The sequence below is a fragment of the Populus nigra genome, chromosome 12 (genome assembly GCF_951802175.1).
Source record: "Populus nigra chromosome 12, ddPopNigr1.1, whole genome shotgun sequence".
NCBI lineage: Eukaryota > Viridiplantae > Streptophyta > Magnoliopsida > Malpighiales > Salicaceae > Populus > Populus nigra.
Window position 1 is genome coordinate 14,227,260 of NC_084863.1, and position 19,841 is coordinate 14,247,100.

The following is a 19,841-nucleotide window of genomic DNA, read 5'->3' on the forward strand; positions in this document are numbered from 1 at the left end:
TTTCCCTCTCCCACATCTCTTCTTCTATTTAGGAATTCCTCCATAATACTTTCCAAGAAAACTCTTTTATTTCCTAACATTTTTTTTTGTCTCAATCCATGATTTTGACTAGTTTTGTCTCTAAAATCAAATGCTTTGTTACTTTAATAGGAATCGGAAGTGTTTACACTTGTGGGAGATTCATCTTTATTTTTTATAATAAAAATACATGGAATATATTATGAATCTTATCCAAATATATAGATAGCTCCAATTAAAAAGCAACTAGCCCTATCCTTTTTATAATTTCAAAAGAATCATTGTATCTCAGGGCAAGTTTTTTGTTTTTTTCATTCCAAACTGAATGATACCCTTTTAATGTGACACCTTTATAAAAAAACACTTTATCTCTACTATTTCGGTTCAGTTTTACATCATCTAATTGTCTCCATGCATGTTTCTCGGGGTCAATAATGCTTCCACAGTACAGCCAATAATTTCAAGTGAGAGAACTGTTTTCTATTGGAAATAGCAGTGGATGAATAATTTACAATTCAATGTTCATTTTGACAGGGCCTCGAGGAGATACCATACATTATTATTCAAACAATTTTATGCTGCCTCATCAGATATTTCATGATTAATTTTTTTTATTAATATAAGTATTGATGCTAGTTTACGTGTATTTCAACTCATTTTATGAATTTTAAAATTAACGACTGTATAAATCTTCAACGATCTTGAGATTTATAAAATTTAAACTAGTGATTTCTAGAAAATAAATCTAAAACTTAACAAATTAAGCTATATTATTTTTTTCCAGATAACAAGTTTTTCTTTCATTTGGAACTAAATGATTCTAACGTGTCACCAACAAAAACATTTTATTTCTTGTTTGAAATTTCAAAGATTTTCTTTGATTGTCCACGTAACTTTTCTATTTATCTCGAACTTTCTTTATTTTTTATCTGATTGTCCTCGTCAATCGTCATGTCTACTATTTCGGGTCCCAGGAGTTTTACATCATCTAATTGTCTTCATGCATGTTTTTCGGGGTCAGTAATGCTTCCACAGTACAACCAATAATTTCAACTGAGAGAACTGTTTTCCAGTGGAAATAGCAGTACTGGATGAATAATTTATAATTCAATGTTCATTTTGACAGGGCCTCGAGGAGATACCATACATTATTGTTCAGACAATTTTATACGGCCTCATCAGATATTTCATTATCAATTTTGAAAGGACAGCAAGTGAGCTGACATGGTTCTTTGTTCTTTTTCTAATTTCCATGACCTAGGAATATTAAAAATATATATATAAATAAAATACAAAAAGATAATAAATAAAGATAGTTTTATTATTTTTTATATATTATATTTTTTGTTATCTTTGTATCTGTATTTTATCATATCACCATAAAAATTAAGCATTGAGCGCCCATGTGTTACTATAGGCTTGTGCTTACAGGATTATGATTTTTTGAATTTAAACTGGTTTTGCCTTGGAAGGTTGAACTACGTTGACTGTTTCTAGACAGGAGGTAGTTTATTACCATGAGCCTGAACAGTACCGTAACTGACAACTCATAAGCTACCACGTGGCACCATTACTTTTATATCCCCACTTCTTGTACAGTTCAGATAGATTTCTAGAGTGTCAAATCAGGAGCTTGCATGCCAATAAAGGCTTGGTTCTTGCAGCGTGGAGCAGCCATAGTTATCAAACTTAACCGATCAAGAAGCTGGGGTCGGATTTTATAGATGAATCTGGATTCACTTCAATCAGCTCGAATTAATTTAAATTTTTTTAAAATTTTTAATATTTTTTATGAAAAAATTAAAAACAATTCATGAGAATATAAATTATACATATTGTAAATAATGAAGTTTAAAAGAATATTTTAAAAAGTTTTTTATCCCACATTGAAAAAATACTATGTTATGCTTTTAAGTTGAAGTATTTAAACCAAAAAATATTTTATCCCACATTGAAAAGACATAACTTTTTTCTTGTGAACATAGAGTATATATACTGAAAAGTTTCAAATACCACATTGAAAAGATAGTATGTCATCCTTTTAAGTTTTTTATCCCACATTGAAAAAACATAACTTTTTTCTTGTCAACATAGTGCATATATACGAAATGACTTTAAATTCCACATTGAAAAACTAACTTTTTTATTAGAAACATAAGAGTATATTTACTAATGGGTTTTAAATTCCACATTGAAAAAACATAACTTTTTTCTTGTGAATATAGAGTATATATATTAAAGGGTTTCAAATCCCAAATTGAAAAGATACTGTAAACCCCTGTAAATAAAAATAAATAATAATAATAATAATAAAAAGAAAAAAAAAACAACACATAGGATCGAAGTAATGACGTTTCGATGAGTAATGGATATTCGGTATGAAAGAAATGAATAAATAGTAGGAATGACAATAAATGTGTCATGTGAGAGAGAGAATGATCTTCATAAACAAATTTAAAGGTATTGTTGAAGTCGAAAAGAGAGTCATGATTTTTAGTTTAAAACTTGTAACGTTAGCGAAACCAGTGACGAGTTTCAATGGATAAAAGAATAAGAAAAGAAAAAAAAAACCAGAAGATATGTAAACCCCGATAATACACATATTTTGACAAATTAATGATAAACGTAGTAATATTGAATTTATTGAGTATAAATTAAGGGGAAATGTCACGAGGATCTAAATAAATAAATTAATGCATGAAATTCAGATTTTAGCATAAAAGACATTGATTGTCTAGTTTTATGGTATCGATGATATATCTTAATCGATCGTTGGATCGGGCTGAAATTTTATAAGGAATCTCCAGACATATTATTTTATATTAGGTTCAAATTTCGTGTCAATCGGAGTTTGGGAAGGATTTACGAGAGCACTGAAAATCAGGTAAATTGAAGAAGATGACACGGGGGCATTAATAAGGGCATTTTTGTAATTTTATCAAAACAAATACCCTCCTCTCCTCTCTTTAAAAACAGAGCACGTCCTCTGCAAATGGAAAAACAGGAGGGAGACCATTTGTTTTGTCCCATTTTCTTCATTTTCTCTTCATTTCTTCAAGCTAAATCAAAAGGGAGTGTGCTTAGGAGGATTATATCCAAGAAAACAAATTAAATGACAACTTAGAGAGTTATAGAGCTTGAGAAAAACAAAGAGAAGAAGCTGGAAATTGGAAGAGGAGGACATGATTTTTGTAAATTTTTGCAAGAATTCATTGAAATAAGTTAAAGTAGCAAAGGTAAGCAACATACCCTTTAGTAATTTCGTTTTTCTCTCTTGTTCTTGCATGAGGAGAAGAAAACTTCCAAGTTTAAAATTTTAGGGTTCATATAAATATTTCGGGGGAGTAATTGTTCATGTAAATTTCAAGATTAATTGCATGATAATAGCCTGATTTGCTGAAAAATAGAAGGAATAAATTGATTTGAAACTATGGGTTTTGGGATTGCAACAGGGCAGGAACTTCGGCAGCCATATTTTGACTTTGAACCGTTGGATTAGATTGATATTCGGATATGTTATTATACTCAATGTCACCTACATTCTGACCGGAGGGATTGCAAATATCAGACTTCGTTTGAGGGCTGTCACCGGAGGAACATTTCTGGAAAATCACCTTTCAAGACAGCTTTGTTCGTCGGCCGTTATATCATCGTTTTACCGTTGGATTGGTCTGGATTTTGGATATGTTGTTCATCCAGATGTTATATAAATTCTGAACGGTTTGGATCGGAAAAGAACACTCCTACCAGAAATTGTACTTCCCGAACAGCAGGTCTCCAAATTTCAAGTCAGTCCAATATTGTTCTGATATCGGGAAGTTTAACCATTGGATGTATGTTAATTTTGGATATGTTATTCTAATGATGATGATGTATAATTCCACCGTTTGGATTTATTGAATTCTAAATTTACAGAATGATGTTTTAAGTTTGGTTTGAGAAATATTGAATGAGAATATGAGGTTTAGCATAAAAAGTATGTTTTGGGACTAAGGATAATGGCAATGGGTTTAATGATGATGGTTGTGTTTGTGTTATGTTTGAGTCATGTTTGATGTGTTGATAAGTGATGATATAGTTAAATTCTATAAAGAATAGTGATTGACTAATACTTTGGTTGTGTTAGAATGGGAAATCATGTTGCAAGTTGAATTATGATATAAGGAATCATTTTGAGTGTGCTTTTGGAAAAGTTTGCATGTGTAGTCATTGATGAAATTTAAGTTAAATTACATTGTTTGGTGATAGATTAAATGTCTTGGGACAAAAGAAAATCGGTGATGAAAAGTCATGCCCTTTGGACATTGAAGATCATTGATGAAAAATTGAATTAAATGGGCGTTTAATTTTAGTGTAAATAAATTCCAATGTAAATGAATTTAAATGACAAGTAAGAAAATAAAATACATTCATGGAAATTGTTTACGGAAGTATTCGATTTTGTGAATTTATGAATATTATGAATAAATCGGGAAGATTCAATAATGATTTAGGATGTTATATTAAAAATGTAGGAGAAGCATTCACTCGACTTCTCAGGAGCTCGTATAGTAGGAGCTTAAGGAGGGACTGCAAGAGGGGCACAACAACAACGAGGAAGAGCGAGTTGAGCTTCTGCAGCTGGTAGGTGTTCTATACCTACACTTTTTACGTAGCGTTAATTTACTAACTTATTAAATTCTTGGTCTTTGCGTCTATGGGTGAAACCATAAAGAGAGAGGATAAAGTGAAATAAACGAGAAATTAAAAATGGATCTGAGTACTTGACTGGGTTAAGAATATGAATTACACTAATAGACTACTTCGTTGATGATCATTCCTCGAACTTGATTAGCCGGTCCCGAATGTGGAGGCTAATGATGTTAGTAAGGTTTACTAACATCGGCATAATCATTCCTGAAAATGAGGGATGCTGAACTTGATTAACTATTCGGGTGAGAATAGTTAATGATATCGACCGGTGTTGTCGATATCGGCAATCACATGAAACTTGACTAGCTATTCCTGAAGTGAAAGCTAATGATGTCAAGAATCTTGACATCAACATTTCTAGAAATATTCCAAGATATTATGGAAAGAAAAATCTAATTGGCTATTTCATGTTAGAAATAGTCGATAACATCAATCAGTGGTATTAATTTTGATGTTTACAATGAACTTGATTAGCCGATCCTGATATGGGAGACTAATAACACTAATGAAAATTTATTAGTGTCAGCATTCCCTTCCAAGTTTTAGGGGAGAGGTATTATAATGATATTTCCAATAGGGAATAATTAAAAATATTAATGAAATGGGGATTGACATCTTGATAGGATTATTCATTCGGCCTTGAAGAGGCGGATATTGATTGGAAATTATGGAATAAGATGGGCGGAGGAACTAGTTACCCGGTGATGGGCTAGTGGCATTAGTTTTGTTTTCTAATGACCGGAATAGACAACTTGAGTTAAACTTGTGTGGTGTTAATATTGTCAGGATGACTGACTTGTCAGATTATAAATGGAATGTTGGATGATACCTAATTGTTAAACAAAAATGGTAATTTGTGTTTATGTTATGGATTATTGAAGAAGAAAAAAGAGAAACTGATGAAGATCTAATTCTTGTGAAGGATGGAGGCAAATATCGTATCGTTTGGGATGTGAGAATAGAAGTTCATTAACCATGGTAGGTGTTATGTTATCCACTTAAGGAATGCAATCAATATATATATATATATATATATATGATGTATTTTGAATTAATTAATGAATTGTAATTGATATAATTTGAGAATCATGTCCTGCGCACATGGAGGATGTCAAAGAAATTATGGCTAATTATGTAATTATGTTGTATTAAGGTTTCGTGTTGTTGCTGGCATGATAAGAATTTGGTGATAATTATAATAGTGTATTAAAATGCCAATAATAGTGATAGATAATGAAATTTGGCCTTAATTATAGTGGTCAAATGAGATTAGGTTGATGAATTAAATAGAATGATGTATGCATGGTATTCACATTATTTGAAGATGGATCGGATGTGAATATTGTGAAAATGATGGCAGGTTCCATGATAATGAGAGATTTTACTGAAAATCTAAAGAAACATTGGAATGTGTCGAAATGGGCACAAGAAATTTGTAAGTTGAATATATTTATAAACTAAAATTGGACCGAAATCATGACGAGTTTGACAACTTATATGGAAAAGCCATAATAGGTATAATAGATATTGGGATTGAAATTGATATAAAGAGATAAGAGTAAGAGTAAGAGGGAGAGAAATCACATGGTAGATATTATAATGAATTAAATGCGCTCGTGAGGTGAAACAAGACACAAAATGAAAATGTCGAATGATTCTAGGAAGGATGAATAGAGACGTAATAATGGAAGGATAAATGAGAATTTCAAGGAACTATGATTGCATATCGTTGAATATATGTTTAATTACTTATGCATGTATTGTGTGATTTTCCTTTTATGCTATATTTATTATATACATTATGAAATTGCAGGTCCTTCAGATTTACGTTAGGAGTAGCGTTTTAGGTCCTCTAGTCTCCTTTTGTATGATTGAATAAGAAGATGAACATTAATGTATTTTGTCTTTAAGGAACTAAATGACTTAATATGTAATAGTACTCCTTTTACATTAAGTGTCGGACATAAAAATATATTGTTCTGTATTTGTAATCTTAGTTTGTTTACTTGCAATTATTATGAATTATGTGTGTTAATGGGAAAGAAATGAGCATGCGAAATGTGAGGCATGTACCATGAATGATATGTTGTTAAGGTTCTACATGATTATGATATGATTGAGAAATGAGTATAACTATACAGGATGATTGTCGATAACTTGGGACCTTCAGGTATAAAGGAAACTCTGCCGAAATTTCAGCCGAAATTTCAGCGCCGAAATTTCCGCTGAAATTTTGGCAAGTCTCGGATAAGTTCGGTGGATGAAAAAAAAAATACCCATTTTTTTAAAAGTTAAGACTCAAAGTTCTTTTATGAATGTACTAAATAATGAGGGTGTTACAGATACTATATTATCCTTTAAAGTTGAAGTATTTAAACTAAATTTTTTTTATCGCATATTGAAAAAACATAACTTTTTTCTTGTGAACATAGAGTATATATACGAAAGAGTTTCAAATTCCACATTGAAAAAAATAACTTTTTTTTATTGGAAACAGACTATATATACTAAAAGGTTTCAAATCCCATATTGAAAAAATAACACTTTTTCTAATATTTATATAGTGAACTTTAAAAAGTGTTAATAATCAACTAAAAAAATATAAAAAAGAGGGGTATAGGAGAAAAACCACATTTGAAAAAAAAAACATCGGGTTTCGCCTGAGTCACGGGTTGATCCACTAGGTCGACCGAGTTGTTGCACCAGCCAATCTTTCGACAAACCTGAACCGGTCCAGCTCCCAGGTTGACCTGCCAATCCAATCCAGGTTTAATAACTATGGTAGCAGCTACCCATGCTCCGTAATGCTCCCCATGTCCCCAGGATCTTTTCTTTTATTTTTCGAGACATGTTGGTTGTTCTAATTGTTTAATAATTTTAGACCAGGGTAAGAAGTAAAAACCTGACCATACCATAATTTTGGATCGGATATAAAATATTGACAGAAAATAAAAAAAAGTTAACATCCACAATGTAAAAAACCAATAAAAATAACAACACAAAAATTCAAGTAAACTCTAGATAATCTATTAATCTAAAATTCAAAATATCAAATTAAAATAACAATAAAAAAAATAAAATCTAATCTGTAATTAACCAAATACCAAATGCTGAAAAATAAAATTTAAAAATATATGCTAAAAAAACAAAAACCCACAAAAGCTAATCTTCTAAACTCGTGACCTTGGTTATGAGACTGACACCACATTATAAAAAGCAAATATAAAAAAATGAAGAAGCAAAATCCTCAATAAACTAAAAATCAAGGGATCAAACCAAGAAAAGAAATTAATTAAAAATCACGATCAAATGAATGAAAACTAATTTTTTTTGTTATTTTAAAAAAACTCGTTGATTTTATTTGTTAAATCTTTATCAAACAATGTAATTCAGACATGCTTGCAAAATAAAAAAAATTAGTCGATTTAGGTAACCTTGATCAACTTACTCAATCTAAAAACCAGGAGCTGTTTGTGGTCATCCCACGAGTCAGGTTTAAAAACCATGATAAAAAAATAAAGACTTAATTTTTTGTTAAATTCTTTTAATTTTTTTTACACCTATCTTAAAACCCATTGATTTTTTTTGTAAAATGTTTACCAAAATAATGTCACTTTTACATGTAAAATAAAAAAATTTCAACTATGTGAATGTTGAACCAATGTAACCCAATTAACTTTGTAGATCCAAAAATGAACCATAAGACATGTAAAAATATAATTTGATTAAAACAAATCAAGATGACATCTTTTTTTTTTAATATTAAGATAACAACATATTCGATTGACTTGGGTCAACTCAGGTTAATATGTCAAATTTAAAACCTGAATTATGATATTATAATAACCCATTAGAAAGCAAATCAAAATAAATTATGAAGTCTAATTTCCAATTAACTCAATATCAAAGGATGATATTGAAAAAAATTAATTAAAAAAAACCTAAAAAATGACTATAGTTAACCAGTCAAACCCATAATCCTAGGTCATAAGACCAACATAACCAATGAAAAATAAATCAAAATAAATTATGAATTTCAATCTCCAATAAACTTAATGTTGAAGAATGAGATTAAAAAAAGAAATCAATTAAAAAAACATAAAAAACAAATAGAGTTAATCTGCTAAACTCATGACCCAGGTTTTTAGACCAAGATAACCTCATAGAAAAAAATAAATAAAAAATGACCTGATTTAACCTATGTTAACCTGTCAAATCCACGACTATGATAATGAGACTGAGATAATCCTATAGAGATAAAATCAAAACAAATTATGAGGCTCAATTCACATTCGCTTATGTTAGGCATAATGTTGAATGATGAAATTTATAAAACTTTTAATAAAAAAAAATGAGTCATGTCAACATGAGTTAACACGTTAAATACTATTCTCGACCAATGAGGCTAGGATAACCTATTAAAAAGCAAACCAAAACAAATCATGAAGTTTAGTTCCCAATCAAACACAATATTAAATGATAAAATTAAAAAAAAAATAGAGTCAATTGGATTAACCCGCCAAACCCGCAACCCAGGTCATGAGACGGAGACAACCAATAAAAAAATTCCAATATTAAAGGACATGTGACTCGGGTTGGGAGACCTTGATAACCTCTTATAAAGAAAATTAAAAAACGACTCGATTTAACAGAGGTTAAAATGTTAAAACTCACGACCTTGATCTTAAGACCAAGATATCCCTATAGAAAACAAATCAAAACATATTATAAAACTCAATTTTCAACCGATTTTAGTGTTGAATGATAAAATTAAAAAAAATCAATCAACAAATAACAAAAAAAAAACAACCTGAGTCAATTCGAGTTAACTCGTTAAGCATTATTCTTGGATCATGAAGCTAAAATAACATAATAGAAAGTAAACAATACAAATCATAAAATCTAATTCTCAATTAAATCAATATGAAATTGAAAAAAAAGAGTTAAAAAAATGAATCAACTAGATTAACTCGCCAAACACATAATTTAAGTTAGAATAGTGTGATAACTCAATAAAAAAATTAATTTAATCTTAAAGAATAAAATAAAAAAACCCATTGATTGTAAAAAAAGAAGAAGAGCAAAGCATACCAAATCACTATTCAATGAATACTGATTAATTAGTGGGAACAGGTACAGTAAAATTCTCTTCTTTTTTAATTTATAGTTAATTAATGAAAAGTTAAAAAATAAAAAGCAAGGAAGCATGCGTGATAAAAGTAAATATTACTAAATAATTAATAAAATATTATAGTACAATTGAAGCTTATCCATTTATATCCCCTCTATGATCAGCTAACAGTTACCATGCATGACCCTTCAATTTTTTTGATGAAGCAATTTTCGGAAGCAATTAGATAATCTTACAAAATCTATTAAGGAAAACTGAAGATCTGGTAGCACCCCCATCCCAGTTATAAGCACTGTATTCTTTTTTCTTCTTAAAGAAAAATTGTAAGTAACAGTATTGAGCAGATTGTATGTTGAACTAATGAAGAAGTAACTGACGATTTTAAGAATGTTCTTCTTGACAGACCAATTATCTTGGAATATAAACTTGTGATCAGAAGAACCAAAAATTTTATTTTGTTTAATATATGGGATTATAAGATTATTTATATGATATATTTTAAAATTAAATAAAAAACAGTACTTTCTTTGTTTTTCGTATTTTAACATTAGAAACCTAATAAGATATATAAGAATCTCTTTATTAATAATGATTTTTCTTTAAATTTAAACAAATCAATAATTAAAAAACACAACAATAACTTAGTTTATATCAGATAAATAAACAATACAGTTTATTTCAGGTAAGATATATCAGAGGTATTAATATCTTATATTTTTGCAATTAATCCATTTACCAACACTTTGGACTAGCTAGGTTTTGCAGCAACTTTTATTCTTTCTAATTATCTATGAAAGAACACTAATTATTTTATACTTTCTTTCAGACCATTCTCAATCCAGAAAGTTAATCGTCACGATACGTACATGAATGTGCGACAGTCAATTGCCCTTTTCCTTTCTTTTGATTCTTAACTGTAGCTGAAATTCCGTGTTCACAAATTGAAGCAAGCATTATAAATACTCCCTTCAAGTCAAGGTTCTGGTCTCTATTCAATTCAGAAGTCCTACTCTTAGTATCAACACTGGCTCAAGCCAACATTTGTTGATTCTGGTCCCTGCATGAGGGATTTGGAGAGAAGGCTGCAAGTGCTGCGGTTCACACTTATGTTGTTATTTTGTAGGACTTCTTCTTATATGTAAATAGAAGATACATTTATACTTCTTCTTCAAGTTTAATATGTTCCTTTTCTTTTACCAGTGTTCATTGTAATTGGATATAAGTTACTACTGAAATGGAATGGCATTGGTTAGGTTACTATTGATGAAATGCAAAACACATTGTGAAAGTAATTATTAGTATATATTGATTGATGGGATGTCCTCCGTAAAGCTCCCCATGTGCCCGTCTCTTTGACGTGGATCCCTTAGGTATCGAGACTTTCTCCACTCGAGCCCTACCTGAAGGGTTGCTTTCTGACTCTTATCGCTTTGTATATCCCACCTCTGCCATAAATCATCAATCATGCATGCTGGTACTCTGGTAGTGGTAGGGTCATTTACCTTTAACTATGTCCTTGTTATGGAATGTGTGTCCATAGCTTTAGGATTGTAATCTTTACTTTTTCATTATTGTATATTATCCTATATATATAAATAGACAAGTTAACTATCTAATAGGTTAAGTATTCTATGATTCTCAATTGTCATTACATTAGCTTTTTGTCAAATTTTACATACCCATAACAAATCATAAATCCACTTCTTTCCTAAATTTTTACCAAAATGCATGTATTGATGGGATATCCCACCTCTGACTTTAGCATGGTTGCTTTTTTTTCCCCTTGCTCTAAGTTTATATGGTGTTAATTAAATAAGTTTTGGATGCCTTGAAGCTACTCATAAAAACATGCTTTAACCTCTAAATTTACACATTGCTTATTCTATTTTTTTCTTACTTCAAATTAATATTTTTTTATTTTTATATCAATTTAATACGCTGATATCAAAAATAATTTAAAAAAAATAAAAAAACATTATTTTAATATATTTTTAAGTGAAAAGCATTTCAAAAAATAACCTCAACCATACTCTCAAATATACTCATATATCTAGTTAGGCTAACTATTTAATCAAGTCAATTTTAAGAGTTTTTTTAAATAATTAATTTAAATTAATCGAATAATCCGGGTTTTTTCTGTATCAATTCTCAAGTCTGTTTCAAAAGGTTTTAATTTCAAACACATGGTTTCTTCTTAAAGAAGACACACCTCTTGCATATCACAGAATCTGTCAAACTAAACCTCCCAAAGCACCCATGCAGTGAAACGATCTTCTTCACATGCCTAGTTATGGTTAGGTTTGGTTGATGCCTTTTCGATTCCTCTCATGGGATGGATATAGACAGCCTGTGAAGTTGTTGAATGAGATGCATGTGAAATGCCCGCAAGAAATTAAATTAAGGGGTGTTTAGTTTCCCTTTCATCCTCTAGAGAATCACTCTGATCAGTGCATTTTTATCTGTCTCAGCTTTAATGAGTGAATTAGAAAGTTATGAAAAAGGACAACTGGCCAGGTGTAATAAATTATGGGAATTTTTTTTATAATCAATAAATTATGGGAATTAATGACATCAGATTACAGCTTTCTGTATTTATTTTATTTCAGATGTCCTTTTCATATCCCTGCTTGTAATAAGCTTTCAATTTTGTTATGTAGCGTTTTAAATTGTGGTTAGAATAAAAATAAAAATAAAAATAATGTTTTTTTGTTGAAAATATATCAAAATTAATATTTTTTATTATTATTTAAAAATTATTTTTTATATCCGCACATCAAAATAATCTGAAAACGTAAAATAATTAATTTTAAACAAAAAAAAATTAAAATTTATCTACCACCCGTTTGAAAGGTAATGCCAAATGCATTAGACTTTTAGGGATATTTTACTAAAAATTATTCAATGTTCTTAATTAACCATGATATTTCTTTTTTATTTAGAATTTGTAGGACCTAATTTTTTTTGTTAAATTCTGTTTAATTTTTTTAAAAACCCGTCTGAAAACCCATTGAATTTTTGTTCTGTAAAATTTTGACCAAAATAATATTATTTTTACATATTGGTAAAATAAAAATTTAAAACAATGTAAGTGTTGACTCCATGTATTTAATTTACTTTGTGGATCTAAAAACAATTCATAAAACATGTAAGAACATAGTTTGTCTAAAAAAATTCAAGATGATAAATTTTTTTTAATATTAAGATAACAACATATTGGATTGACTTGAGTCAACTTGGGTTAACATGTCAAATTTGCAACCTGAATTATGCAATTATAATAACGCAATAGAAAGCAAATCAAAATAAATTAGAAAGTTTACTTTTCAATCAACTCAATGTTAAAGAATGATATTGAAAAAAAAATCAAGAAAAAAAAGACCTAATAAAGTGATTCTAATTAATCAGTCAAACTCATGACTCGGGTCATAAATCTAAGATAATCTAATGGAAAGCAAATCAAAATAAATCATGAGTTTCAATTCTTAATAAGCCAAATATTGAAGGATGTGATTAGAAAAAGAAGTCAAATAAAAAAACATAAAAAAACAAACCAAGTCAATTTATCAAATCCATGACCCGGGTACTCTTCAAACCAACATAACCTCATAGAAAAAAAATAAAAAAATAATATAATTTAAACTGAGTTAACTTGTCAAATCCACAACTTTAATCATGAAATTAAAATAACTTCGTAAAAAGCAAATCAAAACAATTATAAGAATCCATTTCCATTCACGTTACTTGAGATTCCATTGACATGGAGTCTAGCCTATTTGAATTAGAAGTCCTGCTGTCTGATAAGTGATAGGTATAGCTGATTCAAGTAACCCAATATTTTCTTTTGCTATGTCTAGCGCCGTAGAGATAAACATAGATGAAAACGTCTCGATTCCGAGAGATCACTTGGAAAATGCAATGATAGATAGTCAGTTACATGAGTGTGTGAAGCAGGACAATACTGAGGCCTTGAAAAGACGTTTCCAGCAACATTTAACAGAGAAGCTAGTGACTCCCTGCGGGAATACACTGCTTCACGTAGCTGTAAGCTATGGAAGTGACAATATTATAGCTTATCTGGTTAAGGAGTTTCCTTCTCTAATCACCATGCGAAACAGCCAGAACGACACGGTCCTTCATCTTGCTGCCAGATCAGAAAGAACGGCTATTCATACAATTAAATCTCTCGTGGAATTGAATCCGAGCTTGATGAGGATGGCAAATGGAAAGCGAAACACTCCTTTGCACGACGCAGTCATCAAGGGTAACGAAGAAGTTGCCAAATTCCTAGTTGCCAGAGATCCAGAAGTGGCCTATTACAGCAACAAGAATGGCAGTTCTCCTTTATATCTGGCTGTTGAGAATGGCAACAAGAACGGGATACTTGATGATCTCTTGGATTTGGGAGCTTCGATTCCTATAACAAGAGAAGATGGTGATGCCCTACCAAAACGAAAGTCCCCTGTTCATGCTGCCATCGAGCAACGTGACATAGGTGATCACAATGTCAATACTCACTAGAAAATGATTTACATACAAACAATTGTTGCAAACCTATCATCCTTATATTCATTTGAAACATTTTCTTTTGATTTTCAGTTCTATTGGAGAAAATTGCAAAAGCAAAGCCAGAGCTATTATGTCTCACTGACGAAGAGTTGGGAAATTCACTGCATTATGCATCATCCATATGTTTTCTGGAAGGAGTTCGATTCCTATTAAAGAATTTTCTCAATGGTGCTTATAAAAAAAACAGGGAAGGCAACTATCCTATCCATGTTGCATGCAAAAATGAATCTGTTGATTTAGTGAAGGAATTTCTTCATATTTTCCCATATCCTAAAGAATTCCTCAATAAAAAAGGGCAGAATATTCTTCATGTAGCGGCTGAAAATGGACAGGGCAATGTGGTAAGGTACATACTCGAAAACGATCAGAAGATCGTAGAACCACTGCTAAATGAGATGGATGAGGATGGGAATACACCTTTGCATTTGGCAGCACGACATGGGCAATCCATGGCTGCATTTGTTCTTGTGCGTGACAAGCGCGTTGAAAATTCAATTGTTAACAACGAAAATTTTACACCATATGATGTTGCGAAACAACAATCTAAAATGGCTGAAGACCAATATGACAAAACAGATGAAATGGTATGCTATTTGATCATCATTTATCGAGGCTACAAAAGTACACATTTTAAAAGTATTATTTATTTAATATTTTGGTTTCTGGGCTTCCTCTTTGTTGCCAGCTTGCTAAGGAACGAGAGCAGTTTGATTCAAAGAACAGTATTCCTGCGGACGAGATCCAGGTATGAGAGTTCTGTTGAAAAACAATGTTGTTACATTTTAAGTAGACAAGGATTCCATTTCACTAAAGGATATCATATTTTACATAATAAAGGATGATGTCATGAAAAAATGGAAACAGAGTATATAACTTAACACTCTTAAAAGCTGACTGAAATTCAGGACTAAAGATATTATATAAAATCGTATCCTTAAAGCTCAATTAGCTGTTAAAGCTTTAGAGTTGAGTGGTTCTTTGATATACTCAATCATCCTTAGTCAGAAGAGCTCATGTCATGTAATTTGTACAATTATCTGCTCTGCATTGCTTCATGATTTCTGTCTTCATTCCTCAGATCGAAGTTAATTCAGAAGATGTGAAGGATGGAAAGAAGAATTCTACAACAGAAAAGTCGACCGCTTCGACTGGTTCTCAACGAAAGGTACAAGTTTACATTGACTACACAAAATTGAGGTTAATTATCACTTCTAAGCTCAAAGAACTACTTTCCAAACATGGGCTGATCATCAGTTTCAGTGGCTTATATTGTTGGCTAGCCATAGCACAAAAGGAAAGAAGGAAAGAAGGAAAAAAGAGGTAGCTCTATTCATTAACTTAAAATTATGTTTTTTTACAGGACAAAGCAGTTGATTCAAAACGCTACAAGCTGCTTGATTATTATGGAACGGTAATATTACATATCTTCTTTCCTATATTTTTTCTTGTCATCCCTATTCTTTTGAACATCTACTTGAAGGCCGATTAATTTAGATTCTATACAATTATTTTCAAAATTCAGAAATCATTCCAGAATCGTGCTTGTTCTTAAAAAAAAAAAAAAAAAGGATTTCAAGGCCAACGCTTTTGCATGCGACTGAGGAAGTGCCAGAAACTCATTATTATGAAGTTTGTTTCCCCTTGCTATGCAGATGACAACATTATCTATCTTATACTTCCATGCCCGCCCTAAGAAATCCCTATATGAGCGTTTCACTAGTACTCAAGGCAAGCCGCCAAGGAAACAGGAAACAAAGATCAGGATACAGAATCTTCTTGTTGTAGCGGTGCTTGTTGCTGGTGTAACCTTCGCGGGTGCTATACAGATGCCACAACAAAGGGATAAAAATAACAGCACTGTATTTAACACCAATACTACTGCCTCCCCGAACAGCACTGAATTTAACAGCATTACTAACAGCACTGCCTCGGACAGTCCTCTTGTTTCATCTCTTTTCGATGGTTATTTATGTCTTGATGTGTGGGCTTTAAATACCTCTGTGGTGGCAGCTATAATCCTTCTTTGGACACACTTGAATGATGTCAAGTTTGCACCATTTGCAGTTAGATTTTCATCGTTAATGGTGGGTGGGTCTATTTACATGATGTGCTTGTCATTCTTTTTTTCTGTGACCATAGCATTATGGGGTGGATCCACTTATGGGGTGTTCGCTATCATCCTTATAGTGGTGGGGATCGCGTTTTTCGTTGCTCAAACATTGCTTTATATTCTATGGATTCTTCAACCATCCGTCAACCAAATTATTGAAGGAAAGCTCTCGCATTATGTCTACTACATCTCGTTTTTCATGCTTGTCTACAATTGGAGGTGCCTGACTTGTAGTCTTCATAAATTTCGTGATCTCTGGTCGACAGAGCCCAAGTAACTATCCAGGTTGATCTTCATCAACAGATGTCATGATTTTGTGGGATCACCTTTTTTAAAAAAAAGGTTTGGGATGAAAAAGCATCTTGGAATAATGTGTGTGTCTAGATGTTGTAATAATAATTTGAACTTGTAATATCTTTTGAGTTTCCAGTTGAAATAATGAATTGAATGTGTTCTATCAATATGTTATCATAAATGAATAAATTTTAAGAGAAAATTGTCAATAAGTTGAGTTAAAGCAAATTTTATTTATTTATTTTTTAATGATATGCTATATAAGTTCTTATATTAAAAATGAAAAACAAATAGTCAAAGTGTAATGCGAAGAAGATCGCATTCATGTTTTGAATGGAATTATATATTAACTTATTAGTTAGCCAACCTTATACAATAGTGATTAAGCCTATTAATATTTCCTTGATATATACATCCTATAATATACCCTCTTAAGATGAGGGTGAAGAATCGACTCAAAGATTGAACTGAAAAGCAGTAGGAAGTGACTTGGTAAAAACATTTACAAGTTGATTCTGATAAGAGATAAAATGAATCTGAATTTTCTTCTTGACAACCCTATCACGTACAAAATGATGATCAACCTCAACATGATTAGTACGAGCATGAAAGATAGGATTCGTAGGCAAAGAAGTAGCACCGAGATTATCACATCAAAGTGTAGGAGCAGAACTAGGAGTAATCTGCAGATCTGACAATAAATATTGAAGCTATATAACCTCAACAATGTCGTCTGCTAAGGGTCTATACTTGGCCTCGGTAGAAAAACAAGCAATTGTGTGTTGCTTAGTTGATTTCTATGTAATCAGTATATGACCAAAAAAGACAAGGTAGACTTGCGATCATCAATACTACCACCCAGTTTGCATCCGTAAAATCATGTAAAGCAACGAAGTAACTATGAGTGATATGTAAGCCGCGAGAAACCATACCCCGAGGATAACGCATAATGTGTTTAATGACAACCCAATGGAAATTTGTAGGAGCATACATAAACTGACAGACTTTGTTAACAACAAAACAAATTTCTGGTCTCGTAAAAGTGAGATATTGAAGAGCACCAATGATTTGACAAAACCGTGTAGGATCAGAAAATAAGCAATCGAGCATCATTGTAACTTTGGAGGTAGAAATAAGATTATCAATAGGTTTGAATGATGTCATACCAGCTCGAGTAAGTATGTCAAGAATATAATTATCCTATCGTAGCATAAACCCATACTAGTGGATTGAACCTTAATTCCCTAAAAATAATGAATAGCTCCTAAGTCTCGAAGCTTAAACTCTAAACTCAGTAACTATATCAGTTTTTGAAGCAGAACGAAGTTGCTGCCCATAAGCAAGATATCATTGATATAAACTAGAAGGTAAAAGATATCAGCACCATCAGACAAGATAAATAATGAAGTGTCAAACTTCTAATCATGGAAGCCAAAAAAGAACAGATAATCACTCAGATGAGTGTATCATACCAGCAGAGCCTGTTTCAAACCATATAAAAACTTATGTAACCAGTACACATGAGAAGAAAAGGTAGAATCAACAAAACCTAGAGGTGGTTGCATGTAGACCTCTTTGAAAAGTACTCCATTCAGAAAGACATTATGCATATTGAGTTGATGAATCATCCAACCATGTGAAACCACAATGGAGAAAACCAACCTAACAGTCACTTGCTTAATGACAAGACTAAAGGTCTCAAAATAATCAATACCTTCTTATTGAGTAAAGCCTTTAGCAACTAATCGAGCCTTATAACACTCAATGTTGTCATCCGCATGATACTTTATATTGTACACCCAATGACTGCCAACAATATTCATTGAAGGATGAAAAGGAACCAATAACCAAGTGTTGTTAGAACGCAACACCTGAATTTCATCCTTTACAGCACCATGCCAAGCCTTATACTGTTAGCATAAAAAAAAAACTAATTGGTTTATAAGTAAGAGGAGAGAGTACCCGAGAGAGAGGGTTGGCAGACATAGCAGCAGATGTTGTCATATGGGCTGTTTTTGGCAGCCATGAACAAAGTACCATATGATGCTAATGAACTGCAGGACGAGAGGGAGGAGAACCTGAAATTGTATGCTGATGGAGAGGACAAGAGGAGAGGTCAACAACCAAGTTCAAATATGCTGGAGAATCATACCGATTTGTATGTCTATCGGTAACAGAACCTGGTGAGATGGCAATAGAACCACGAGAATCTATAGTAGCAAACCTGGAAAGTTGTAGCTCTAAAAGAGGGAAACTTATACCTGGAGAATGATCATTAGATAAATAAACTGATGGAGACATAAATTCAAGGTTGAGGTGTAATTGGATGGTGTCAAAAACGGTTGAGAGGGTGGTTGTTTGGTGGTTCGGAGGTATAGTGGGGGAGAAAATTGGTGAAGCAAACAAGTTTGGCTAGAGGGTAGTAAGTATAGGATAGGAGGAGGTGTTTTGTGGTTATACTATTTGTTCAAATTTCACAAATGGAAACACACCTTCATGAAAACAAACATGACGCGAGACATAAATACATTGAGATGCTAAATCAAGACAATGATAACCAAGATGAGAGGTGTAACGTCCCCATTTCCAAGATTAACACATCAATCATAAAAAGGCAAAAGCATGGTGAAATTTTATTTTTTTGCCAAATTTATACAAGGTTCACTGAAATTTCAGTAGAGTTTCTCCTATGCCAGAAGGTCCCAAGTTATCGACAAACAACCTGTACACATCTATTATTCATTGTTCAATCACATCCCAAACATTCTAAGTCTCAAACATCATAATATTCAAAGGTACAACCACAGTATCCCAAACATCCACATTTTAAAATCGGACATATATTAATACTTAGATAATATAAACAACATACATTAAGATTACAAGTACATAGTAATACAGTTTACATTCAGACATTTGATTTAAAGGATGTCATTACAATTCAAGTCATATAGTTCCTTGAAATACAAAATACATCGACATTCATTTAGTTTTAAATAACACAAAATAGAGGATCTAAGATATTACTCC

At 31.6% G+C, this 19,841-nt stretch overlaps 1 protein-coding gene and 1 long non-coding RNA gene across 2 annotated transcripts; both read left to right on the forward strand.

Moving 5' to 3' along the window:
* The first annotated feature begins 2,976 nt into the window (after positions 1-2,976).
* On the forward strand, positions 2,977-6,732 carry LOC133669686 (uncharacterized). Its single transcript, XR_009833953.1, has 5 exons — positions 2,977-3,254; positions 3,471-3,806; positions 4,533-4,641; positions 5,633-5,688; positions 6,524-6,732. It is a non-coding gene; the product is annotated as an uncharacterized LOC133669686 (long non-coding RNA).
* A 6,874-nt stretch (positions 6,733-13,606) lies between these two features.
* LOC133669544 (uncharacterized) lies at positions 13,607-17,023 on the forward strand. The gene is made up of 6 exons (XM_062089732.1): positions 13,607-14,333; positions 14,438-14,991; positions 15,093-15,152; positions 15,486-15,572; positions 15,768-15,818; positions 16,060-17,023. Exons 1-6 carry the CDS (start codon positions 13,688-13,690, stop codon positions 16,792-16,794), a joined length of 2,133 nt encoding a protein of 710 aa, XP_061945716.1. The 5' UTR covers positions 13,607-13,687; the 3' UTR covers positions 16,795-17,023.
* Positions 17,024-19,841: the final 2,818 nt, after the last annotated feature.

What these genes read in the sequence shown, in the direction of transcription:
- LOC133669544 (XM_062089732.1), top strand. Translation starts at nt 13,688, where the DNA reads ATGTCTAGCGCCGTAGAGATAAACATAGATGAAAACGTCTCGATTCCG. An exon ending in TTCCTGCGGACGAGATCCAG is followed by an intron (nt 15,153 to 15,485) that starts GTATGAGAGTTC and finishes TTCATTCCTCAG; the next exon opens with ATCGAAGTTAATTCAGAAGA. An exon ending in CGACTGGTTCTCAACGAAAG is followed by an intron (nt 15,573 to 15,767) that starts GTACAAGTTTAC and finishes GTTTTTTTACAG; the next exon opens with GACAAAGCAGTTGATTCAAA.